Here is a 19962-nt window from a genome sequence, read left to right on the forward strand (position 1 = left end):
AAAATCTAGAGTCCTTGCCAGCACCTATTCATTCAAGTCTTAAAACAGCTAAGGATAAAACAGTCAAAAGAATGAACTCAGCCACATCATCTACAAACCATGCAGCTTCTCATGCCAGCATGAGATGCAAAAAGAAAGAAACTGGGTTCACATTTGGGTGTTATGATGTGAAATAGATAAACACTTCATTCGCCAATTAAAATTAACATGATCTTCTATGACAAATATGCTGGCTGCCCCGCTTCCAACACCAGTACACCCCCCACCTTGCAGGTGAACTCAATATTTTAAAGCAGATCTGGGGTACTCCAAACTGTACAGAAGAAACGCGAACAGTAGGAGTCCCCCAGTGGTAAAATACCTCAAAGAAACCTCCTCCTCTTCCCAAATACCTCCTATACAGTATTTTGGGCAGCTAGCCAAAACCTTCTTTCTAAATAGCTATAGAGTGATTTAAAGATGTATTTTAAGACTCTTGCCGCTCTCTAAAAAGAAATAGTTCAAAATAACACATTTACTGCACGCTAATAATACACGCTGAGAAGTTAACACCTTTAAAAAACCTTTCTAGCTTTCCTGTTACAGTGTCTAATAAATCATTCCTAATATTCGCAGTAATATCTAGAATTTTATTAAAATACTTTTCTCTTCTTGTATCATGTCACACAATGAAAAGTCATTACCCAGAATTAGACCACTGCACTCAGCTACAATCTGGAGAAATGATGATTTGTAAAATGTTACTCTGAAACACCAAGTTTTTCTGAGTTTAAACATATTTCAAATATTATAAACCCTTTTATAATTCTGAAAACCACAAGGAAGGATAAGTAATAAACCTTAATTCTCTGTGACATGCTCCTTGAGACGCTGATCTTGTTCAACATGTAGCATTCAGGCTCAGGAACATTATGAATTGTCACCCTAATCTATCAGCGACACTCTTTGCCATGGAAGTACAAGCTGCTCCGTAGATAGAGGAGCTATCTGTTACAAGCGCTTTACGCGTCTCCCATTCTGATAGCTGCAGTGGGAAGTAGCTCTTCCCACCGCACTCCAGGTCCAGAATCATTTATTGTATTTCTCGTTCTGGCTAAAGACAGAAACTAGTCACTTTAAGCATTCTACAAGCTTGAATATTGACTCTTACAAAGCAGTCCCGAGTCCTTCAATTAGCACATATTACTGCTCAAGGGGAGACAACTATTGGCTCTATTTTATTCTTTTTGTGACAAAATAATTCATTCTGTAACTTGTAAATTACATTTCTCTGCACAGTCTAGACCAGATATTGCATACTGCCTGCATTACAGAAATCTGTGACTTTTTTTCTGAAGATCCTACCGAGAACAGCTTGAGAGAAAACATCACCATTTATGAAAGCAATTTCTTTTGCCTCCTGTTAGTGTCCTAGGTATACTTATTGATTATCTTTTAGGTATTATTTTAGTTTGATTATGTCTGTCTGTGCACAATTAAATACATATTTAAATCACCAAATTGACTTAAAATAATTCTAAAAATCAGTATATTACAGTTGCAATGCTACAAATACCAACCAGACCAGGTATCCACAGGGTATTCAGCCCCCTGAGCTGAAAGATAGGGATGAAGAGCACAATAAACTCCCCATAATCCAGGAGGAAGCAGTTAAGGACCTGTTAAGCCACCTGGACACCCACAAGTCTACGAGGCCTGATGGGATCCAACCAAGGGTACTGACAGAGCTGGCGGAGGAGCTTGGCAAGCCACTCTCCATCATTTATCAGCAGTCCTGGTTATTGGAGGCTTGCCAATGTGACGCCCGTCTACAAGAAAGGCCAGAAGGAGGATCCCAGGAACTACAAGCCTGTTAGCCTGACCTCCGTACCAGGGAAGATCATGATTCATCCTGACAGTGCTCACAGGGCATGTGCAGGACAACCAAGGGATCAGGCCCAGCCAGCATGGGTTCATGAAAGGCAGGTCCTACTTGACCAACCTGATCTCCTTCTATGACCAGGTGACCCGCCTAGTGATTGAGGGAAAGGCTGTGGATGTTGTCTACCTGGACTTTAGTAAAGCCTTTGACAGCGTCTCCCACAGCATTCTCCTGGAGAAACTGGCGGCTTGTGGCTTAGACAGGTTTACTCTTCACTGGGTAAAGAACCGGCTGGACAACCGAGCTCCGAGAGATGTAGCGAATGGCGTTAAATCCGGCTGGCGGCCGGTCACAAGCGGTGTTCCCCAGGTCTCGGTTCTGGGGCCAGTCTTGTTCAATACCTTCATCAACAATCTGGATGAGGGGATTGAGTGCTCCCTCACTAAGTTTGCAGATGACACCAAGTTGGGTGGAAGTGTTGATCTGCTGGAGGGTAGGAGGGCTCTGCAGAGGGATCTGGACAGGCTGGATCCATGGGCAGAGGTCAACTGTATGAGGTTTAATAAGGCCAAGTGCAGAGTCCTGCACTTCAGCCACAACAACCCCATGCAATGCTACAGGCTTGGGGAGGAGTGGCTGGAGAGCTGCCCGGTGGAAAGGGACCTGGGGGTGCTGGCTGACAGCCGGCTGAACATGAACCGGCAGTGTGCCCAGGTGGCCAAGAAGGCCAACAGCGTCCTGGCCTGTATCAGCACTAGTGTGGCCAGCAGGAGCAGGGAAGTGATCGTGCCCCTGTACTCGGCACTGGTGAGGCCGCACCTTGAATCCTGTGTTCAGTTTTGGGCCCCTCACTACAAGAAGGATGCTGAGGTGCTGGAGCGTGTCCAGAGAAGGGCAACGAAGCTGGTGAGGGGTCTGGAGCACAAGTCTTATGAGGAGCGGCTGAGGGAACTGGGGTTGTTCAGTCTGGAGAAGAGGAGGCTGAGGGGAGACCTTATCGCTCTCTACAACTACCTGAAAGGGGGTTGTGGTGAGGTGGGTGAAAGGCAAAATATAATAACGTTTCTTGTTTTCTTAGCTTGCCGAGTATTGGTATCTGAAAGATTTTTATGCTGATATTCTCTCTTTAAAGCACGACTGAAAGTTTGCAAAATTTAAATCCTTGACTGAAAGCAACAGGAAGGAGATAATTCTCTTTTTAATAATCTAAGGAATTTATAAGCTTACTTGCAATTAGCATAAATGAAAGCTAGCATCAGACTGTATAATTATTGCACAGTAATGCAGTACCTAAGCCCTAAAGATGACAGCTTCACAAGTGCAACCATTCTCTGTCTTGTTAAGTGAATAATTTAAAGTAGATAATTAAAACCACTGCAGAGTAGCTGCTTGCAGTGGATATCACCAAAAGTCATGTTTTCAGAAGCATCCCTGTGATGTCAAAGATGCCCAGATACTGACACATTTTGTAATGAAGAAATAAATAAATAAAACTCAACCATCACAACTATTCACTGTTTATGGCTGTAGTTATGCCATTAACAATGTCTTTAACATATTGACAAAGTCACCTTTTAGTCACTAGTTCAAATACAGTCCAAGAGGGTGATGACCAAAAGTATCTATAGAGCTGCCCAGTGAACTACACAGCACAAGCTTGGGGGCAAGGGGTATGTTAAAGGATACATGCCTGACCTACAGAAATCATCATAATTGGCACCTTTGTTAGCAGCTTCCGCAAGGAGGGGAAGGACTGAGTGGGGAATGAAAAATGAACTACCTTCTAATTTCTAGGACTACTAGAGCCCTGCTGTAGTAGCAGGTTGCTCTGCTCAGCTCTGCACACGTTGTAGGACTGACAACTTAATACCATTTTGCAGATAGATACGGCATTTGGCACCATTTTTCTTCAAATAGGCTAATTCTAAATTTATTCTCATTTATGCTTTTTAATCTTCCCACAGCTCTTAGAGAAAGGTCAAGGGCATAAAGATAAGATATTTTTAGCTATACAGCAGACATGTATTAAAAAGCTAACTGAAGCTCCAAGTCAGATTCAAATAATTCTCTATTTACTAAATTAAAAAACATCGTATGCCTTTCTCTCTAAACATTAGTGCAGTTAGAGTCAATATATTCACTTTCTGCCCAACCCAGAAGAGAGTTGTCCAGATATTTTTAAACTGTGCAAAAATTAAAAAAAATACCACACCAAACCAGAACCAACAAATCCTGTGTTCAACAATTCTCACGCTAATTTATAGACAAGATTAAATACAGTAACACACCACATTTCTTTGCAAGTCTCCTTTAATTTTCTGTTGCGAAGGTGGGACATTTGGCAATGGGAAGAGACACCTCACGCATCAGCAGCCTTGGGGAATGTTTGCTTAGAAAGACACACAGTTTGACCTCTCAAAGGATCAAAGCAGTTTCCTTCATCAGGTCATAAGTGTTATCAACTGCTGCAAGTTTGTCTCTCCACTGTTTAGGAGACTAAAATTAAGTAAATAGATTAGGAGAGAAAGAACTGACACAATTTCTCAGTCTATATGGGTTTATTATAAAGCTATAATTTTCATCACTTTTCATATGAGAATACTGTAGGCAGTTCTTATCTATGCAATCCTTTAAAGAAATCTGACAAGCAAATTTATCAATTTCTAATAGAATTTCAAATAGTGCAGACACCTTGCTGTCTTCAATCATGTCTTGTTTCATGACTGTGTATGTGGAGAAAAGACTTGTTTGTCTGGATCCTAATGGATAACATGATGTACACTCCCATGGCACTATAAAATGAACAACAATAAAAATTATAATTTACTTCGCTGTCAGGTACTGATCCTGTAGGTGTGAAGGAAAGCAAGGAAAAGCTGCAGGGACGGGGTTTTGATCTGGTATTGTGTTTAAATATTCTGTAGCTGCGATCTAATTGCACTTAATCTGCTCAATAAAATTATCTTCACTGTTATTAGTAGCCCAGACTTGTGTTATTATATAATCCTAACCTATTTTTTAAACGGACATTTTAATCTGCTGCTTAAGCATTCATTAATGCAAAGCCACTGCTGTGCGGAATGCATTCCACTCTATTTGCAAGCGGCAAGCCTGAGGAACTCCAGGTATTTGGGCATGAATTCTTTGATACTACCAAATGCTTGTAGTGCCTTTCTTAATTTTGTTTATGGCCTTACCACAACAAACATCAGCAAAACTTAATCCTTAATCCTAGAAATATTCCACATGAAAAAGAATAGGACTAAAAAGTGCAGTGTCATTTGCAAATACAATGTGGTATCATCCAAATCGTCAAATGCAATATATGTATTCATATACAACAGCTTTTGGATGGATTCTTTCTTGTTTCATTTGTAAATCTGAATAAATAATCTTCATGCCAACTAACCTAAATGCATGAATTATTTCCCATTTTGAGAATCCTGAGATGCTCAATTACCTAATACAACTGTCAGCCATCAACTATACTTAATTGTCTGTACGTTTCAAGTCCACTGCATGTTTATTTATGTCACTTGCATAACATACTAGATGTTTTATGAGACTAGAATAAGATGAGATATGTCACAATCTAATGCTTCGCAATATGACAGGAACCATATTTGGGTTTTTTAATCCTAATTTTTCAAGGAAATGTAGGCAAATTGAATATTAGTCTTCGCTATCTTCTCCACATCCCTGCAGCTCCCAGCAATTTTTTAACCCATAGGACGTAACTGAACAAATTTAACAGAGAAACGAATATGAAGTTCTTACAAATTTTATGAAAAACTGCAGTTTTTAGACCCACGTAGACCTGCTTGCCACGGACAAGGCAGGCATGCCCTGGCCCTGAGCCATTCCAAGAGGGAGCAGGTGCCTGCTCACCCATACAGCCCTCAGCACGTGTGGAACACCCAGCCAGCCGCAGCACATGCTGCCCCACAGAGACGAGAGACGGGGGGCAGAATTAAGGACTAGTGAAGAGACAAGGGAGTACATGTGGCGAGGGCACAGCACCGGCAGAGAAGATAGGAGCTCTGTCTGTCCAGAGAGCAGGGGCATCCGGGAGATGGAGGACTCTGGTAGGAAACCAGGCTTTATTTAGTTCCATTACTCAGGAACAATTAATTTTATTGGACCACATCTGAAACTCTTTACAGGGAGGGTGAGAGAACAGTTTGGAGAATGCTGGAAAAAAGTCAAGTTTAAGGGAAGCTTTCAAGGAACAGAGAAGGCATTGCCTCACCAGAGGTACCGGAGAAGGGAGGACAGGGAGGTGCTGGGGGAACAGAGAAATGGAGAGCAGGCTGGAGGGCAGACCCCAAAGCAAAGACATCAGACAGGAGAGCTAAGACAAGCCTGTCGTAAAAAGGAAAGGGAAGAACTGTAGTCAGATTTCTGAGAAATGAGTAGCTGAGCTGGAAAGCTGAGCCGCTCCATGCTACAGCGACAGAGAAAGAAACCGAAGTTCTACAGCCGGAGGGGATTCGTTGGAGGAGTTACGGTTCAGGGAGAGCAAAGCCGACAATCAAAGAGGCATGGCAGTATACGGAAAAGGTGTCAAGGCAGGAATGAGCTGTGGTTATTGGCCGAAGGAAGCAACAGCAGTTAGCACCAGCCTGACTGCCAGGGTTCAACCTAAGAAAGGTCCGCAGTGGGCTGGAGGCTGCGGGCTGGGGCAGGGACAATCAGACCCTGCCTCCTGCGCAGGAGGAGCGGGGAGACAGCGATGTCTGGTTCTGCTGAACTGAGCTTCACTACTGAATTTAGGGTGCAGACTTTAAAAGGAAGAAAGTGGAAGCTTTTAACATTTCTGAACCTCATCAGCTGCATGACAAAACTTTAATGGGAAGATGCATTTTATGGACACCAGACAGTGATAAAATCATATAACCAGTGAATGCAGAAATTCATCTTTATTTATAGGTTCCTACTCAAATTGTTTGATATCTTCAACTCTCTTTACAACCCATCATTTCTGCAAATTTTTATGCAGGAAGAGCTATCTCTATGCCATTACACTTTGTGTCATGCATCTCATGTTAAATTTCAGGCTGAGTGCGGATTGTACAGGACAATAGCCTGACATTTATGAAAATTGTCAAAGCATCATGCTAACTAGAGAACTACTCCAAAAATAACTTAATTGTGTTAATGCCCTAACTATACTGACAGCATTGTTGCTGCATTAGTTTCATCCATTAAAAATGCAAGAATATAAGAATAATACCAAAAGCTAATATAAAATAAATTACAGAATTAGTTTTCGTAAACAAAAATGGTCATATTTCTAAAAATCAAAGCTGTAAACACATTCCTTTCTCTAGTTAAAATAATATAATACACAGCTTAAAATAAGAAATGTTGGATACTTATCGCAAATAAGTTCTGTTTTATAATCCAGAAATTCTTATTTCTCCTCATCACACACAGACATTTTACTCTTAATGTTTTTAACATACTGTCAGCTCCTGACAGATACCACTGGCTCTTCCAAGACTGTCACAGTTATCCCTGAGAGTCAAATACAAATAGGGTTATAAAAATAAAGTTTTAAAATACTTTAAAATGTAAAGAGCCAGAGTGCAAGTTGCCTGCCGTAAAGCACACCTTGCTGTGCCATCGAGAGACAGAGCGCTGCAGGGTGCTGCTCTTCTGGGCACCGTGCTCTGCATTTCACTGGGGACACAGCTTACAGACAAGGCACTTCAGGAGCCCTCTGAGGAAGACTGTCACAGAACTACGCCTGTTCAGCACAGGCTCCTCTTCTGCATCGGTCCTTTACAGCACCCCGCCAGCACAGCGCTCCCAAGAGCGCGCTCCGCGCCGCGGCGAAGCTGTGCCACGTCAGCCTGGGGTTCTCGCCCCCTCCCCGTGCCGCAGCCCCATTAGCAGCCCAGCTCCGTCCAACCACTTACTCTGGCGACACAGCCCGGTCTGCAGACACCCAACAAACCTGGGGACCTCCTGGCGAGTTCTGTCTTTCTAAGGTCCCCGGCAGCCCAGGCCTGCTCCTGCTCGCCATGTCCCTGAAATGGTGGTACCTCTCCCCGTAGGTAACCAGATTCTGCTTCCCTCCTCAGTGACTATTACGTACCCGACCTCTCCACGTCATCCCACCCCTAACACCAGCAGTACCTGTGTGCTTTTGCTCCTACTTCAGAGGAACTAGCGTGGCACTTACACAAACCATAAAGCTGAGCTGTAACGGGAAACAAGAATATACGATTTGCTGCTCAACAGTGCATCCACATTTGCTCATTCGACACCTGTACCACCACACTGCTAATGAGGCTTTCCTGCACAGATACAGGTTAAAGGGGTATCAATTCTGCTCTCCAAAGACGCTACTCTAGACAAAGAAAAGATGTGGTTCACTGTATACATTATAAGCAAAATGCCTGGCCATGCTTATTCAACTCGCCATCTCCCAGCACTTTCCTTTGAGGCTTCAGGAGAATACTGCTCTCCTTTGAGTTTCCTTCAAGACTCCTAAATATTCTGTCTTACTACTCCCAGCATTCAAGGAGACACTGAATATTCATGCATAAATGCTCTGTGTGGTATCACCAGATGCTTCCTCCTTCCGTGGAATGGATTTCATCTTGTTTCCCATGTTGAAACAGGCTGACAAAGCCTGCCCAGAGTACTGGGACAAACAGAAAGTCTACATTTGCTCAAAGCTGTGCATTTTAAATACTTAAGGAACAAAGTATTTTGTTTTACAGATCTCCAAAGAAATTAGCAAAAAAGTTCCAATAATCTCACCAAGGAAAGACATGTGGACTAAGCTGATTTTATATATTTCCATTTGGTTTTTCAAGGCCTGTTCATGTTCCTGCTGAAGTTAAAGAGCATAGGCACTGCCTTTATAACCTAGTCAATCAGTTACTCCAGCAAGGTACTTAACTCCCCTCTCATAATCAGATCTAGCTTCCTGTAGAAAACAGGAAATTCAAAGAGCTCCTGCAAGCCAACAGTCACCAAAGTCATTTTCTTTTGTGTGAAGTCCAATCTGATTATGAAAATGCCGAAGTGGAAATCAGCAACTAATATCTAAGCACCCTTGATAACTTGTTATCTGACTGGAAGCCAGCCGAGTTGTTTCTGCAAAGAGAATCTGCAGACAGAAATGTCAAACACCACAAACATTGTACACGCTCATATCAGATTTATTTTTGTCAAGTTATTTTCATTATGTTAAATGCAGCTAAAATAGCCCTTTTCTTGCAACAGGCAAAGGGCCACAAATTCTCACTGGAGGAAGAAGAGTTAGCGTCTTGATTTATAACTGTAAAAACAATATTATATATTGGTCCAAGGATTATTACTCGAATGTATTACCTTACAAAGGAAAATATAGTTGTGCATGTAACAATCTAGCGTAGGCAAAATTAACTATGTTTTTACCTTTCTGTTATCAAAAGGCTCAACCTCACATTAGAAAACCAGAACTAAGCCAAAAAAATTGCAACAGGAAACAGAATACATCATAATCAAATAAAAAGATTTTGATGTGTTATGCTTACTTCAGGGGGAACAGAATCAGATTGCAAGACTCCTATTAACTTAATAAGATCTGGTTTACTGTTTATGAAATCGGGTAAATGCGCAAGGTAACTAATATTAAGTATCTCATTTTTTTGAAATGAAATGCAACAATACAGGAGGTAAGAGCTAATAAGAACATTGTAAATAGTCAAGAGAAATCACCATTTTTAATATTTCATAAATTAACTTGCCTTTGTAGAAATGTGGCATCTCAAATATTCTCATAGAAATGTCAGAAAAAGACATAGTGTTAAATTAGAAAAGTATGTAGCATTTGAAATATGCACAGATTTAGGAATAGACTCAGGATTAGAGGCCTCAGGCTGTAGGAATTGGGGATGTCATACAGTATTAATTTATGGGAGAAGCTACTAATTCACATGCCACAAACCCCAAAAGGAAAAAGCAGTGAATCTGTTGGCTAGGACAGAGACTCTAACTTCCTCCTTTGATAAACAACTAAAAAAAATTCTATATATGGATTTTACAGAAGAAAAGTAATTTACCAAGTTGGAAAAAAAGAAGTAAATTATAATTAAACTGTCAGGGGCCTGCTACCCACAAACACAGCTCTTATATCTGATCAGGAATTGCAAAAATTAATGGGGAAACTTTCAAATCTTGGTTATAAAAGTTTGGGCAAAATTAATTCCCTATGACACAGTGTTTTCCAGTTCTGCAGCCCCTGTTTTACAGAAGTAACAGGAAGAGAAGGTATGAGGGATCCTAATGGATCTTAAGCATACAGACAGAGGAAGCTCTGATTCTCTGGATCCTGAGAATTCATACTGAAAAAACCCAGCCTTCCCCCCGCCTCTGCTGGTAGCAGCTTTTCCAGAGGAAAAAAGGCTTGCAGTCCATTCTCTATGATGTCCCTACCCCATCCTTGGGAAGGATAAAATAATGAGGAGGGGCCAGACAGCTGCCATCAATAGTTAGAGCAGGTTTTATGCTGAGGAGGTGAAAGTCTCCCCTTATAAAAGTCTGTAAAATCTTGAAGGAAGTATTTTGCAATACAGGACTTCATTCTTTCCCAGCATCAGCGTTCTGGTCTGTGAACACCAATGATACAGGATGCCTAAAAGACTTTGAAAAACTCAGAGGAAGAAGGGAAAATTACTAACCAACCCAACTCTCCTTCTGAACAATATAGAGGTCCTAGAGGGAGACCCAGACCCATCTTCATGAAACCCTGCAGAAAGAGCGTACACGGGACTGCCTAGTTTAAATGCCACCAGCACACACACCCTTCTGGGAATTCCAGCACTGCTGACTTTTCATAGTCTCAACTTTTTAAACACACTAAAAGGCCACCTTACTGACCATAATTGTTCATATTTGTACTTAATAGCTTATTCAGTATGCAAGTCAAACATGTTACATGTGCTACCCATGTTGATACACTCCAGTAGGAAGCCCTGTGTGCTTGTCAACTGAACTCTTGTTTTTAATTGAAAAATTTATCATAACAAATATAAAACATGCCCTTTTCCAAGTATAATCTTCCAGATATCTTCTGCAACATAAGATTCCCAGAGAGTTTAAAGAGTAAACAGCCTCTCATGAGAACAGCTGAATCAGGAAACACTCCTTTTGACATGCAATCATATGAGACCATTTCTTTCTCTCACTTGTTAATGATACAAAAGGCACTTTGCAAAAACAGTTTACTACACTAAAAAGAAATACTGGCAAAATAACTCATTTCTACCTCTCTTGCATTTTAGCAACTAGAAGCAAAACGTAAGTAGCAGCATGTAACTGACCAATTCTCCACAGATTACCAGAAAAAACCTGCATGTTTTAAGAAATACTGATTTATGTAGACTGTTCTATAGAATTATTTCTGAATGCAATAGACGTAAAAGAAAAGATACACAAAGCTGAACAATGGGATAATAAGCCTGCGATTAGCTAGGCAACTTAAAAGTGAATCCATGGGAGGAGAGCATTATGTCATCTTAAATAGGCTGATCTAAATAGTCAATTCTTTTTAATGCTAAGTATTCTATTTACACCACTTCACAGATATGACTTAAGGCATTTTCTTCAGCTTTAGTGACTCTCCATTTTGTGTTGAAATGAATGAGACATTTCAGAAACATTTATTTTCCAAGTATTTCTACAGGTATGTGAAGCTACAGTTTTATGCAGGATATTTTCTTCCAACATGCCACAGAGATGAGCACTATACTGTATCAGTTGATACCAAAACAATAAAATATCTTCCAGCTGCGAGGCTCAATGTCAAATACAATACAAATTCAAGAGGCAAACTCTTCCCCAGGTAGTAAAAAGCTGTGGATAGCTTTAACAAGTGACTAATTCAAGCATCCATCCTTAATTTAGTGTGAAACTCACCTCTGAAATCCAATCAACAGATTTTGCATTTACTGTAGTTGTGACAGAAGTCAATGGCCTTAAAATGTTTTCACCTCTCAGAAGTTAAGGTTTAAGCAAAAATGGCTGTTTAAGCAAAATCTTTACATCATAATAACTAACCCAAATCTGTTACTCCCTAAAACACACACACACAAGTCTTCAGTAATTTGAAGAGGCTGCCGACCAGCCAAATTCACACCCTTGAGCCAGAAGCACCACATCAGACATAGTAGTTCTAAGGAAAATTCATACCTAGACATGCCCAAAACCAAAAAACAAGACAGCCCTCTACTTCAACTGGGACGACTCACAGTCCTGGATTTGGCCACGTGAGGTATCAGAGGACTAACTTTATAGAAAGACTAACTTTATAGAAGGAGCTGAATCATGAAGTGTAGACGGAAAGGAAGGAAGACCAGGCCCTTGAATACTCATGATACATCAGCACAAGTAAATCAAACACTGAACTTGCATTCCTATTTTAGCCATCTTTTTTTTCCCCAATAAATTACAGTTTCCTTGCAAATTTAGTAGTGATTCAAATGCAAAATTCATGCTTGTTCATACCTAAATATATGATATCCTGGGCTTAACAGCCAGTACTACAATAAATAATTTTGTGGGTTTAGATTTTTTTTTTTCTGTGTTGTTGGATATTGCCTTAGATTTTATATAGAACACTTAGCCTAGCACTAGAAGGAAAAACTAACTACACCACTAGCCCCAGTATAAGTAACGCAGACCACTTAAAAATAAAAAACAAAGCTCCACTTTAGTAACACGACTACGTCAATTGTTCCATTTACGTAGTAAGAACTGGAGAGAAACTACAAACTTAGTAACAGGTTTAGCAATATATTCCTGAATTATTTTTTTTAAAATCAACATGTTGATGCTTGAACAATTAATCATGAACAATTAATCAAGAAAGTGGCATCCTGTTGCATCCCCTGTGGAAACTTTGAACATCTTTCAATATGGAATTCGATCAACTTTAACAGCTTTTAAAAACTGTTCTCCATTTCTTAGACTTACATACGCTAAACAGATGTACATAACACACAAAACAGTCATCTTAGCTGGTGTTTTTTTCCTTTTATGTACCATGAAAGACAACTGTTGTTATTTTCTCCACCGTCTCTGTAATGAGACTTGATATATGTAATGTATATGTAATGTAACATGTAATGTAATCTTGATATATACCAAGTCATACAGTACCACAGAATGGCCTTTGTGAGATGAAAGGGTTAATCGCCACTTTTAATTACACCCAAGTAACTTTAATGAGAGTTAACACTGCAGCAACATCTATGAAAACAATGACAACATTAGCAGCCAGTTACGAAACCGCTGCCAACACTGCTTGCACAGGGGTGTTTCGCTTTGTTTTAAGCAAGATATAAAAATCTTACCAAGTTCTGCTGTTTGGGGTATTTGCAGAGCCCTGCAAAAAACTGTAAGTCTAGGCAGCTTTAACGAATGTAACATGTTGTAGTAACCATGACGATAAGAAAAATGCTTTTGCTAATCTTTTTCTTTCAGCTGACAATAGTCCCAAATACTGGTGTTTTTTCACTGTATTACGACTTCTATTTGTTGCTCCCTGTGAACCTAGGCCTCCGATCCCTGTAACCCTGACACTCCTGACAAAGGGAACGGCGGCTTGGGGTGCACTAGTAACACAGAATGAGTCCTAACCAGTCCACCAGCTTCTTAAGTGACGGTGGTAGGATGGATGTCACTTGTTGGCAACTATGTCTTATTTCATTTTTGTGCAGAATAGGTAGGAAAAAAAATTATTACATTTTCAAGATAATTACTTTGCAAGTAAATAGAGAATCTCAAAACTAACAGGAAGGCAGAATGTACATAGGATATTTCAATGGAGATCATAAAACTGCTGAAGTAGGTTAGAATTTAGCCCTCAGCAGGCTGACAATAAACTTTAAGAAAACAGCCTGGACCTCCTCTGCATTGATTTTGGCTTGGTTTTGTATTAAGTTGGGTTTTTAAGAAATTATAGATAAATAAATAAATATTCTTCAGAAATTAATTTTTGTTTTCTACTATCTCTCCAACAGATTTGCTCACCAAACTAGGATAATGCTTTCAAAAGATTTTCAAAGAAGTGACTAAAGGGCTGATTTTCAAAGGCATTAAGATACCCAAAGATGCATTAAGCACTTAGAATTGTTAAAACTGCCTGGGCATCTAACACCTATTTAAATCACTTAGTCCTTTCTGAAAATCCCCATGGGCAGTTATCTACATTTTATACATCTATACGCTTTTGAAAATCTGTACCATTAAATGCTTAACAACCTAAGTCCCCCTGGCTTTTAATGAGACTTAAGGTCCTAAAAAGTGTAAGTACTTCTGAAAAGTGGTCAAGCCGCTCTCTCTGGTCTTTTCCTTCTTTTAAAGAGCGATCTACTAATGCTTATCGATAGCATGTCAGTTAACTACAGCTTCAACACTGTCAGACTTACACACTATACTGTGCGGATTCAAATTTTGTATATAACTAACCAAATAAGGGTCCTGAGTACAGACTGCATCCTCATAAAACTTTCTGAAACTCCAAAAAAGAAAATTAATTCCAACCTGTAACCCCTGTGAATGCTCCAAAAATCCTTGTTTCAATAAATATGATCCAAAACGAGTATAATTTAGGCTGACAAAAACAAACAGCATAGTTTAACTACCGAGCAACATATGCAAATTACTACAAGCAAGTTCAGAAAGACAGCCACAGAGCAACAAGAAATGTTCAGAGAAAAACTAGAAAATGTAGTAAGTTGTGAATAGGCTCTTTAAATAGGCAGCAGTTCCAGGAAAGAAGACAAGCCTTAATTCCGAAGTTTCTTTTTTAAACAAAAATGTATGAAACTATAAAGCATTTGCTTATGCAAACATCTGAAAGATTTATCTTCTCATCTTCTTTAATGTCAATGGGAGGTAACTTGCACTGACCACATTCCCAAAAAGGAACTGATTGTTAAATTAGGAACGCAGGGAATCAGATTGCCACCTACAGGAAAATTTAGCATTTATTGTCAAGAATAACTCAAAAAGAATACAAATTGCCATCCTGCCACTCTTTCAGTTTTAGTTATTATTTCTAAACCAGTTCGTATTTTCTTTTGTGCAACTGTATCATGAACTTCCTAAATCCAGAAAGCCATTAACATTTCTTTTTTTTAAGAGCATTTCTTGAAAGTTCCATAATTCAACTACAAAGCAGCAGATTGTAATCATGTTTCAGTTAAAGAATTTTAAGTCTGCTTACCTGATACAATTGGTGCCAGCCTGAATATGTCTGATAGTCTGCTGTTAACTGGTTCATAAGGGGAATCTTCAAGCAAGTCATTTCCTAAAGACAAAAAATATTTGGATTTTTTTCTTATATGAGAATTTAGGATAAGATTTTGTTGTTTATTTTTACTCTGAAATGAAGTTGCTCTGTAACAGCAAAAGGTACTCCCCTTTAAGCTGTTAATGTAGCTATTTCTCCTCAAAGTATTATTTATGAAAACACCTGAAAGAAGCTGGTTGTTTATCCCTGTCACTAGTTCTTTTCTCTCCTTCCTCCATGGATAAGGTCATAATTTGCAGACAGCCTATGACATCACAGGGACTGTCCCATATCATGCCAGCAGAAGAGAAGTTGCAGCAAGGATGTCCCTCTTCATTCACCCCAACAGCAGGGCTCTTTTTCAGAGGAGGAGCCCAGGCAACAGCTAACAACTAGCATCTTTGGAATAAAATACTCCTAACAAGATGCTGTAGCATAGGAAACTTTTTATGATGCAGAAAATGTCCAAGAGTAGTGTAATTTACTATGAAAGTTAGAACAAAAATATATATTGGCTCATCAAAACGTTCCAGTTGATGCCTGGATAAATGAACACAAAGGGATGACTTCCCTTTTTCCAGAAGCAGCTACAGAAAAAGAGTTAAATGGGGACCACGCTGAAGTGAAAGACTGCATCTTCAACTCCAAAGCCAGAGCAAAACAGGGCTAAAAATGATGTATCTCATATAAGGACCTGACTGTTCTCAGTAGACTATGGGAAATTTGCCAGTGACATCAAGAACAGAAGTCCCGAGTCAATCACTGTCATATCCCTTCAAACTGGCACTTCTACAGGCTCTAGGAAGCACAAACTTTTTTTTTTCCTGCCTCAGCATGCCCAGGGAATATTGCTGGTAAATACAGGAAAGGAAAGAATAAACTTTTCCTTAAAACAATGCTCCCCTTCACATTACATTTAACTTTCAGCAAAGAGCTAAGCAACTAGTTCCAGAGTCCTGTGATGTTGTTAGGTGAATCCTAATTAAGGAATTTACATATGATTAGGAAAGTGTCTCCAGATGTTTGTTTTTGTAGCTCTTGCACTTGCTAGTGCCCTTATCTTTTGACTCTGATTTAGAAAGGTCAGCTGGGTCCCTTGGAGGAAACCCTCATTGTGGATTTCTCAACAACAGGAGACAGAGCAGCAGCTGTTCTTGAGTCAGATGAAAGGTCCTTAGTTTGCAGCTGAAGAGCACAATGTGAATTATGGGGTCAGACCCTCGCTTTACCCTCAGTTGCTAGCTGCGGATGTGAAGGGCTGGAAAAAAAAAAAAAAAAAACACACCCAAAAAAACCCAACCAAAAAAACCCCCACCAACCACACACTGTATGAGGGGAGTGTAACGTTTCCGTGTTTTGCACCGTACCCTGTAAGCTCTGGTACATGCTCCAGTAAATGCGCAGGCAGTTTTTCTCCTTCTTCATGCCCCTCTTACAGCGGCAGTTGTACAGAGATTTCTGCTTGAGAGCTTCCATGGCGCTTTTGCATTCGTCCTTTGCCTCCAGGCCTGTCGCCCGGCTGAAGTTGCTCTCTTTGCCGGCTACACACTGCCTCAGCGTCCTGTATTTAGTACTACAGCTCTGCTCCTTGAGACACTGATCGCTGGCTTTCACGCAGTCCAGGCGGTCCCCTCCCGGCAGCCCGCTCACTTCTGCGGACAAAAGTACATCTGGAGAGAGGAGACACAAACCGACAAAACTCTCGTTGAGGAGTGAGGCTGGGTTAACCAGGGCTCCAGAGCAGGCGTCTGGCAAGCACAAGGCACCTTCCCCACGCAGCACATGCAGCCAGCCCCACGGGCAGCACCTTGCGAACCGCCGGGCTTCATGCTACACCTTGGGAAAAAACACTCGGATTTTTCACAGTCTTAGGTCCACTTTAGTGGGAGTCCAAGGAAACGGTACGTTTTAACCCCACTGGTTGATTTATGAGAAAACACAAAAGGGGGGGGGGGGGGAAACACGGGGGTAAACGTGCCTGACAACACAAGCGTTCCTTACTCCTTAGATCCACTTTGGTGAAACAAATAACCTTTCCATTCGAGTGTTTAACTGAGGGGTTAAATATTCGGCCTCACTTTCCACAAAAGCTTTGCTGTAATTTCAATTACATCCACGAACAACCCGCACAGAGAGATAAGTATCCTCGCTGATTGATATTAGCCTCGTTTTGCGTCAGTCACTTTTTAAAGGCTGTACACATTTTTCCTTATTCTACATGTATAAAGGTAGAATTTATGACTTCCCCCCCCCCCATTTCTCTCCACGTATGATGCTTTTGCAGGAGAACAAAGCAAATTACATTAACCCTCTCCTCTCCATCGTGCCCCCTGTCACGCTCCCTCAGACACACGCAGATGGAAACGCAAATATCTCCTGTGGAAAGGAAAGCAGTTTGTGCTGCGAACCACTCGCAGCCGGGCAGGCTGCCAGGTTCAGGTGAAGATGTAATCCTTCAGCTGGCTCTCGTCACCCCCCCCACCCTCCCCAAGCACCCGTTATTTTATTAAAACTAAAAGTTTCCCCGTAACTTGCGAGAACCCAATTTAACAAGAGGCTACGCAGGCAAGTATCTAAGTCTGTGATCTCCCAGAGCTTTAAACGTAGACTGGGTTAACTGATGTGAGGCAGAGCCGTAAAAACTACTGGAAACTTCACTGTTCTGCCTAAACAATAGACTGACAACCGTCAGGCGTCCGATCCCATAAACCCTACGCTTTGCTTTATGAAGCGATGTACAGAGTGAAATCAGATGCCAGCAACTTACCCACTAAGGGTAAAGCGAAGTATAAAATAGCGAGAAACATCTTGCGGTCTTCGGATGGTTTCCCCAAACGAGCTGATGTGCCACAACAAAGAGGATCAGCATGTAGATATTCCAAAACCGCCGAGGTCCAAAGACTCCAAGTTCAGATCCATTGAATTCAAGGGGAGGAAAAAAAAAAAACCACACACACACACACAACCTCTCTCCTCTTCACCGCTACCACCACCGGCACAGGAGCAGCCACGCAAAACGCTGAGCTTTTTCCCTTAGATTTCAGGTCTGAGCACGCTGAAAGCACAAGCCCTGACTTCAGCGAGGGAGCGAGAGAGGCGCACGCACGGGTCTGTGTCTGTGTGAGTGAGCAAGCGGGCGCGGGGCAGGAGCGCCGGTCGCCTCCTCGGGTGGGCAGCGCCTGTTCCCAGGGAGGGACCGAGCGCACACGCGAGGCGGGGTGGGGGACGGCGAGATCCGAGGCTCCCGCCCGCCCCCAGCCCCGCAGCCGGGCCGAGCCGCTGACAGCCCCTCGCTGAACGCCCTAGGGCTGCCCGCACCCCTGGAGGAATTAGCCTCTTACCGCCCACCCCTCTTAGCCCACAACTTTATTCATTGGCTTGCGCCGGGGCGGGGAGGCGGTGCGCGGGGGGCCGCGCAGCTTGCGCGGTGCGCGCTCGCCGCCGGGTCAGGTGCCGCGCTGCCGGCTGGGAAAGTTTGGCAGGCGGAATTTGGAACGGGCGGGGCGGAGAAGAAAGCTCCGCGAGAGGGCGCGGAGCCCCAGCGGAGCGGTCTGGGGCTGCGGGAGCGCTTCCGAGCGGGAGCCGCCGTCACCTGCCCGAGCTGCGGAAGAGAGGGGGGGGTGACCCCGCTTTCCGCCCGCCCCCCCGCGGGGGAAGCCCGGGGCGAACTGCCGCGGTCCCGAGGGGCGGCCGCGCCCGTCTCTGCCCCGCAGCCCTCCCTGGGGCAGGCTCCGCGCCTGCGGAGCCGGCCGCGGGAGGCGGGCCCGCGGTGCTGGGCGCGGTGCGGGCCCGCCCTCGGCCGGGGCCGAGCGGAGGGTGTCGGCTTCCACTCGGCTCCTGAGTAAGCACGGCGAACGCATGTCCCGGCCCCGCGGCAGATGGCTCCGGCAGAGAGCTGCCGAGCGGTTTTCCCACAGTCGCTACTATGTAGCGCTCCCCAAAACCCAGCGAGGTGCAATGAGCCTAAAATAGCGCCAGTTCCCAGGTTTCCCCGTTTTCGTACGCGGAAAATTTGATCCGGTGTTTTTATGTTCTAGCTGCAACGAAATGTGGTGGGGTTTTTTAATAAAAAAATCGGTATTACTTTACTTGGCAATTTTCTCACCAAGCTATTTGGCCCATTTGACTTCAGGAATTTGCTTCCCCTCACAATAAATTTTGCCTAAAGGAGTTTGTCTCGTCTCATGGGATCGGAGATGATCAGGCTGGCCACTTTTATAGCGAAAACTGGATGGCAGATGGAGGCAAACTGTTGTGAGGTACTTCAGAAACACTTATTTAAAAGCTTAGCATATGCCAGGATATAGAGAGAATACGACATTCACAGGACCCGAGTGGAAACTTTATTTATTTAGTTAGTTTTCCTCCCGTGCCGCTTTTTCTTGACAGATACGTATTTCTACCAAAAAAAAAAAAAAAAAAAGGCAAAACCGTCGAGATTACTGGTTCTCTCCATGAAGTCATAATAGTGATGTCAAGTTGCAACTGATGAAGTCACAACTGTTTGTGTTTTGGTCGTGTAATATGAAGGGGCATACACTATTACATGGTCACAAGATCTATTATCTGCTGCATGTACAAGGATATATTTGGAGAAACAAAGACAACGACCAGATTTCCAGAGTATTTCAAGGTAATTAGAAGGTGCTAAGTTGGTGATGGCATTGATGATTCAAGACAGCTTCAGTCTTTGAAGTAGCTGGTATAAAATGAAACAAGTTGGCCTTCCAAACACTTCAACACAAATTGAATTGGGTAATGCAGAGAGATGATTAGTACTTCACCGGTAATTTTGACACCATTGTGG

At 42.2% G+C, this 19962-nt stretch overlaps 1 protein-coding gene across 1 annotated transcript in view; it reads right to left on the reverse strand.

The window, feature by feature from the left end:
- GFRA1 (GDNF family receptor alpha 1) overlaps positions 1 to 19058 on the reverse strand; it is a 147747-nt gene extending 128689 nt beyond the window's left edge. The window contains exons 1-3 of the mRNA XM_082002537.1: positions 17923 to 19058; positions 16523 to 16825; positions 15090 to 15173 (exon numbers count right to left, since the gene is read on the reverse strand). Of these exons, the coding sequence (XP_081858663.1) occupies positions 15090 to 15173; positions 16523 to 16825; positions 17923 to 17962 (427 nt within the window). The 5' untranslated portion in view covers positions 17963 to 19058. The remainder of the gene's footprint in view (positions 1 to 15089; positions 15174 to 16522; positions 16826 to 17922) is intronic.
- Positions 19059 to 19962: the final 904 nt, after the last annotated feature.

The sequence above is a fragment of the Phaethon aethereus genome (genome assembly GCF_964289735.1).
Source record: "Phaethon aethereus genome assembly, chromosome: 7".
NCBI lineage: Eukaryota > Metazoa > Chordata > Aves > Phaethontiformes > Phaethontidae > Phaethon > Phaethon aethereus.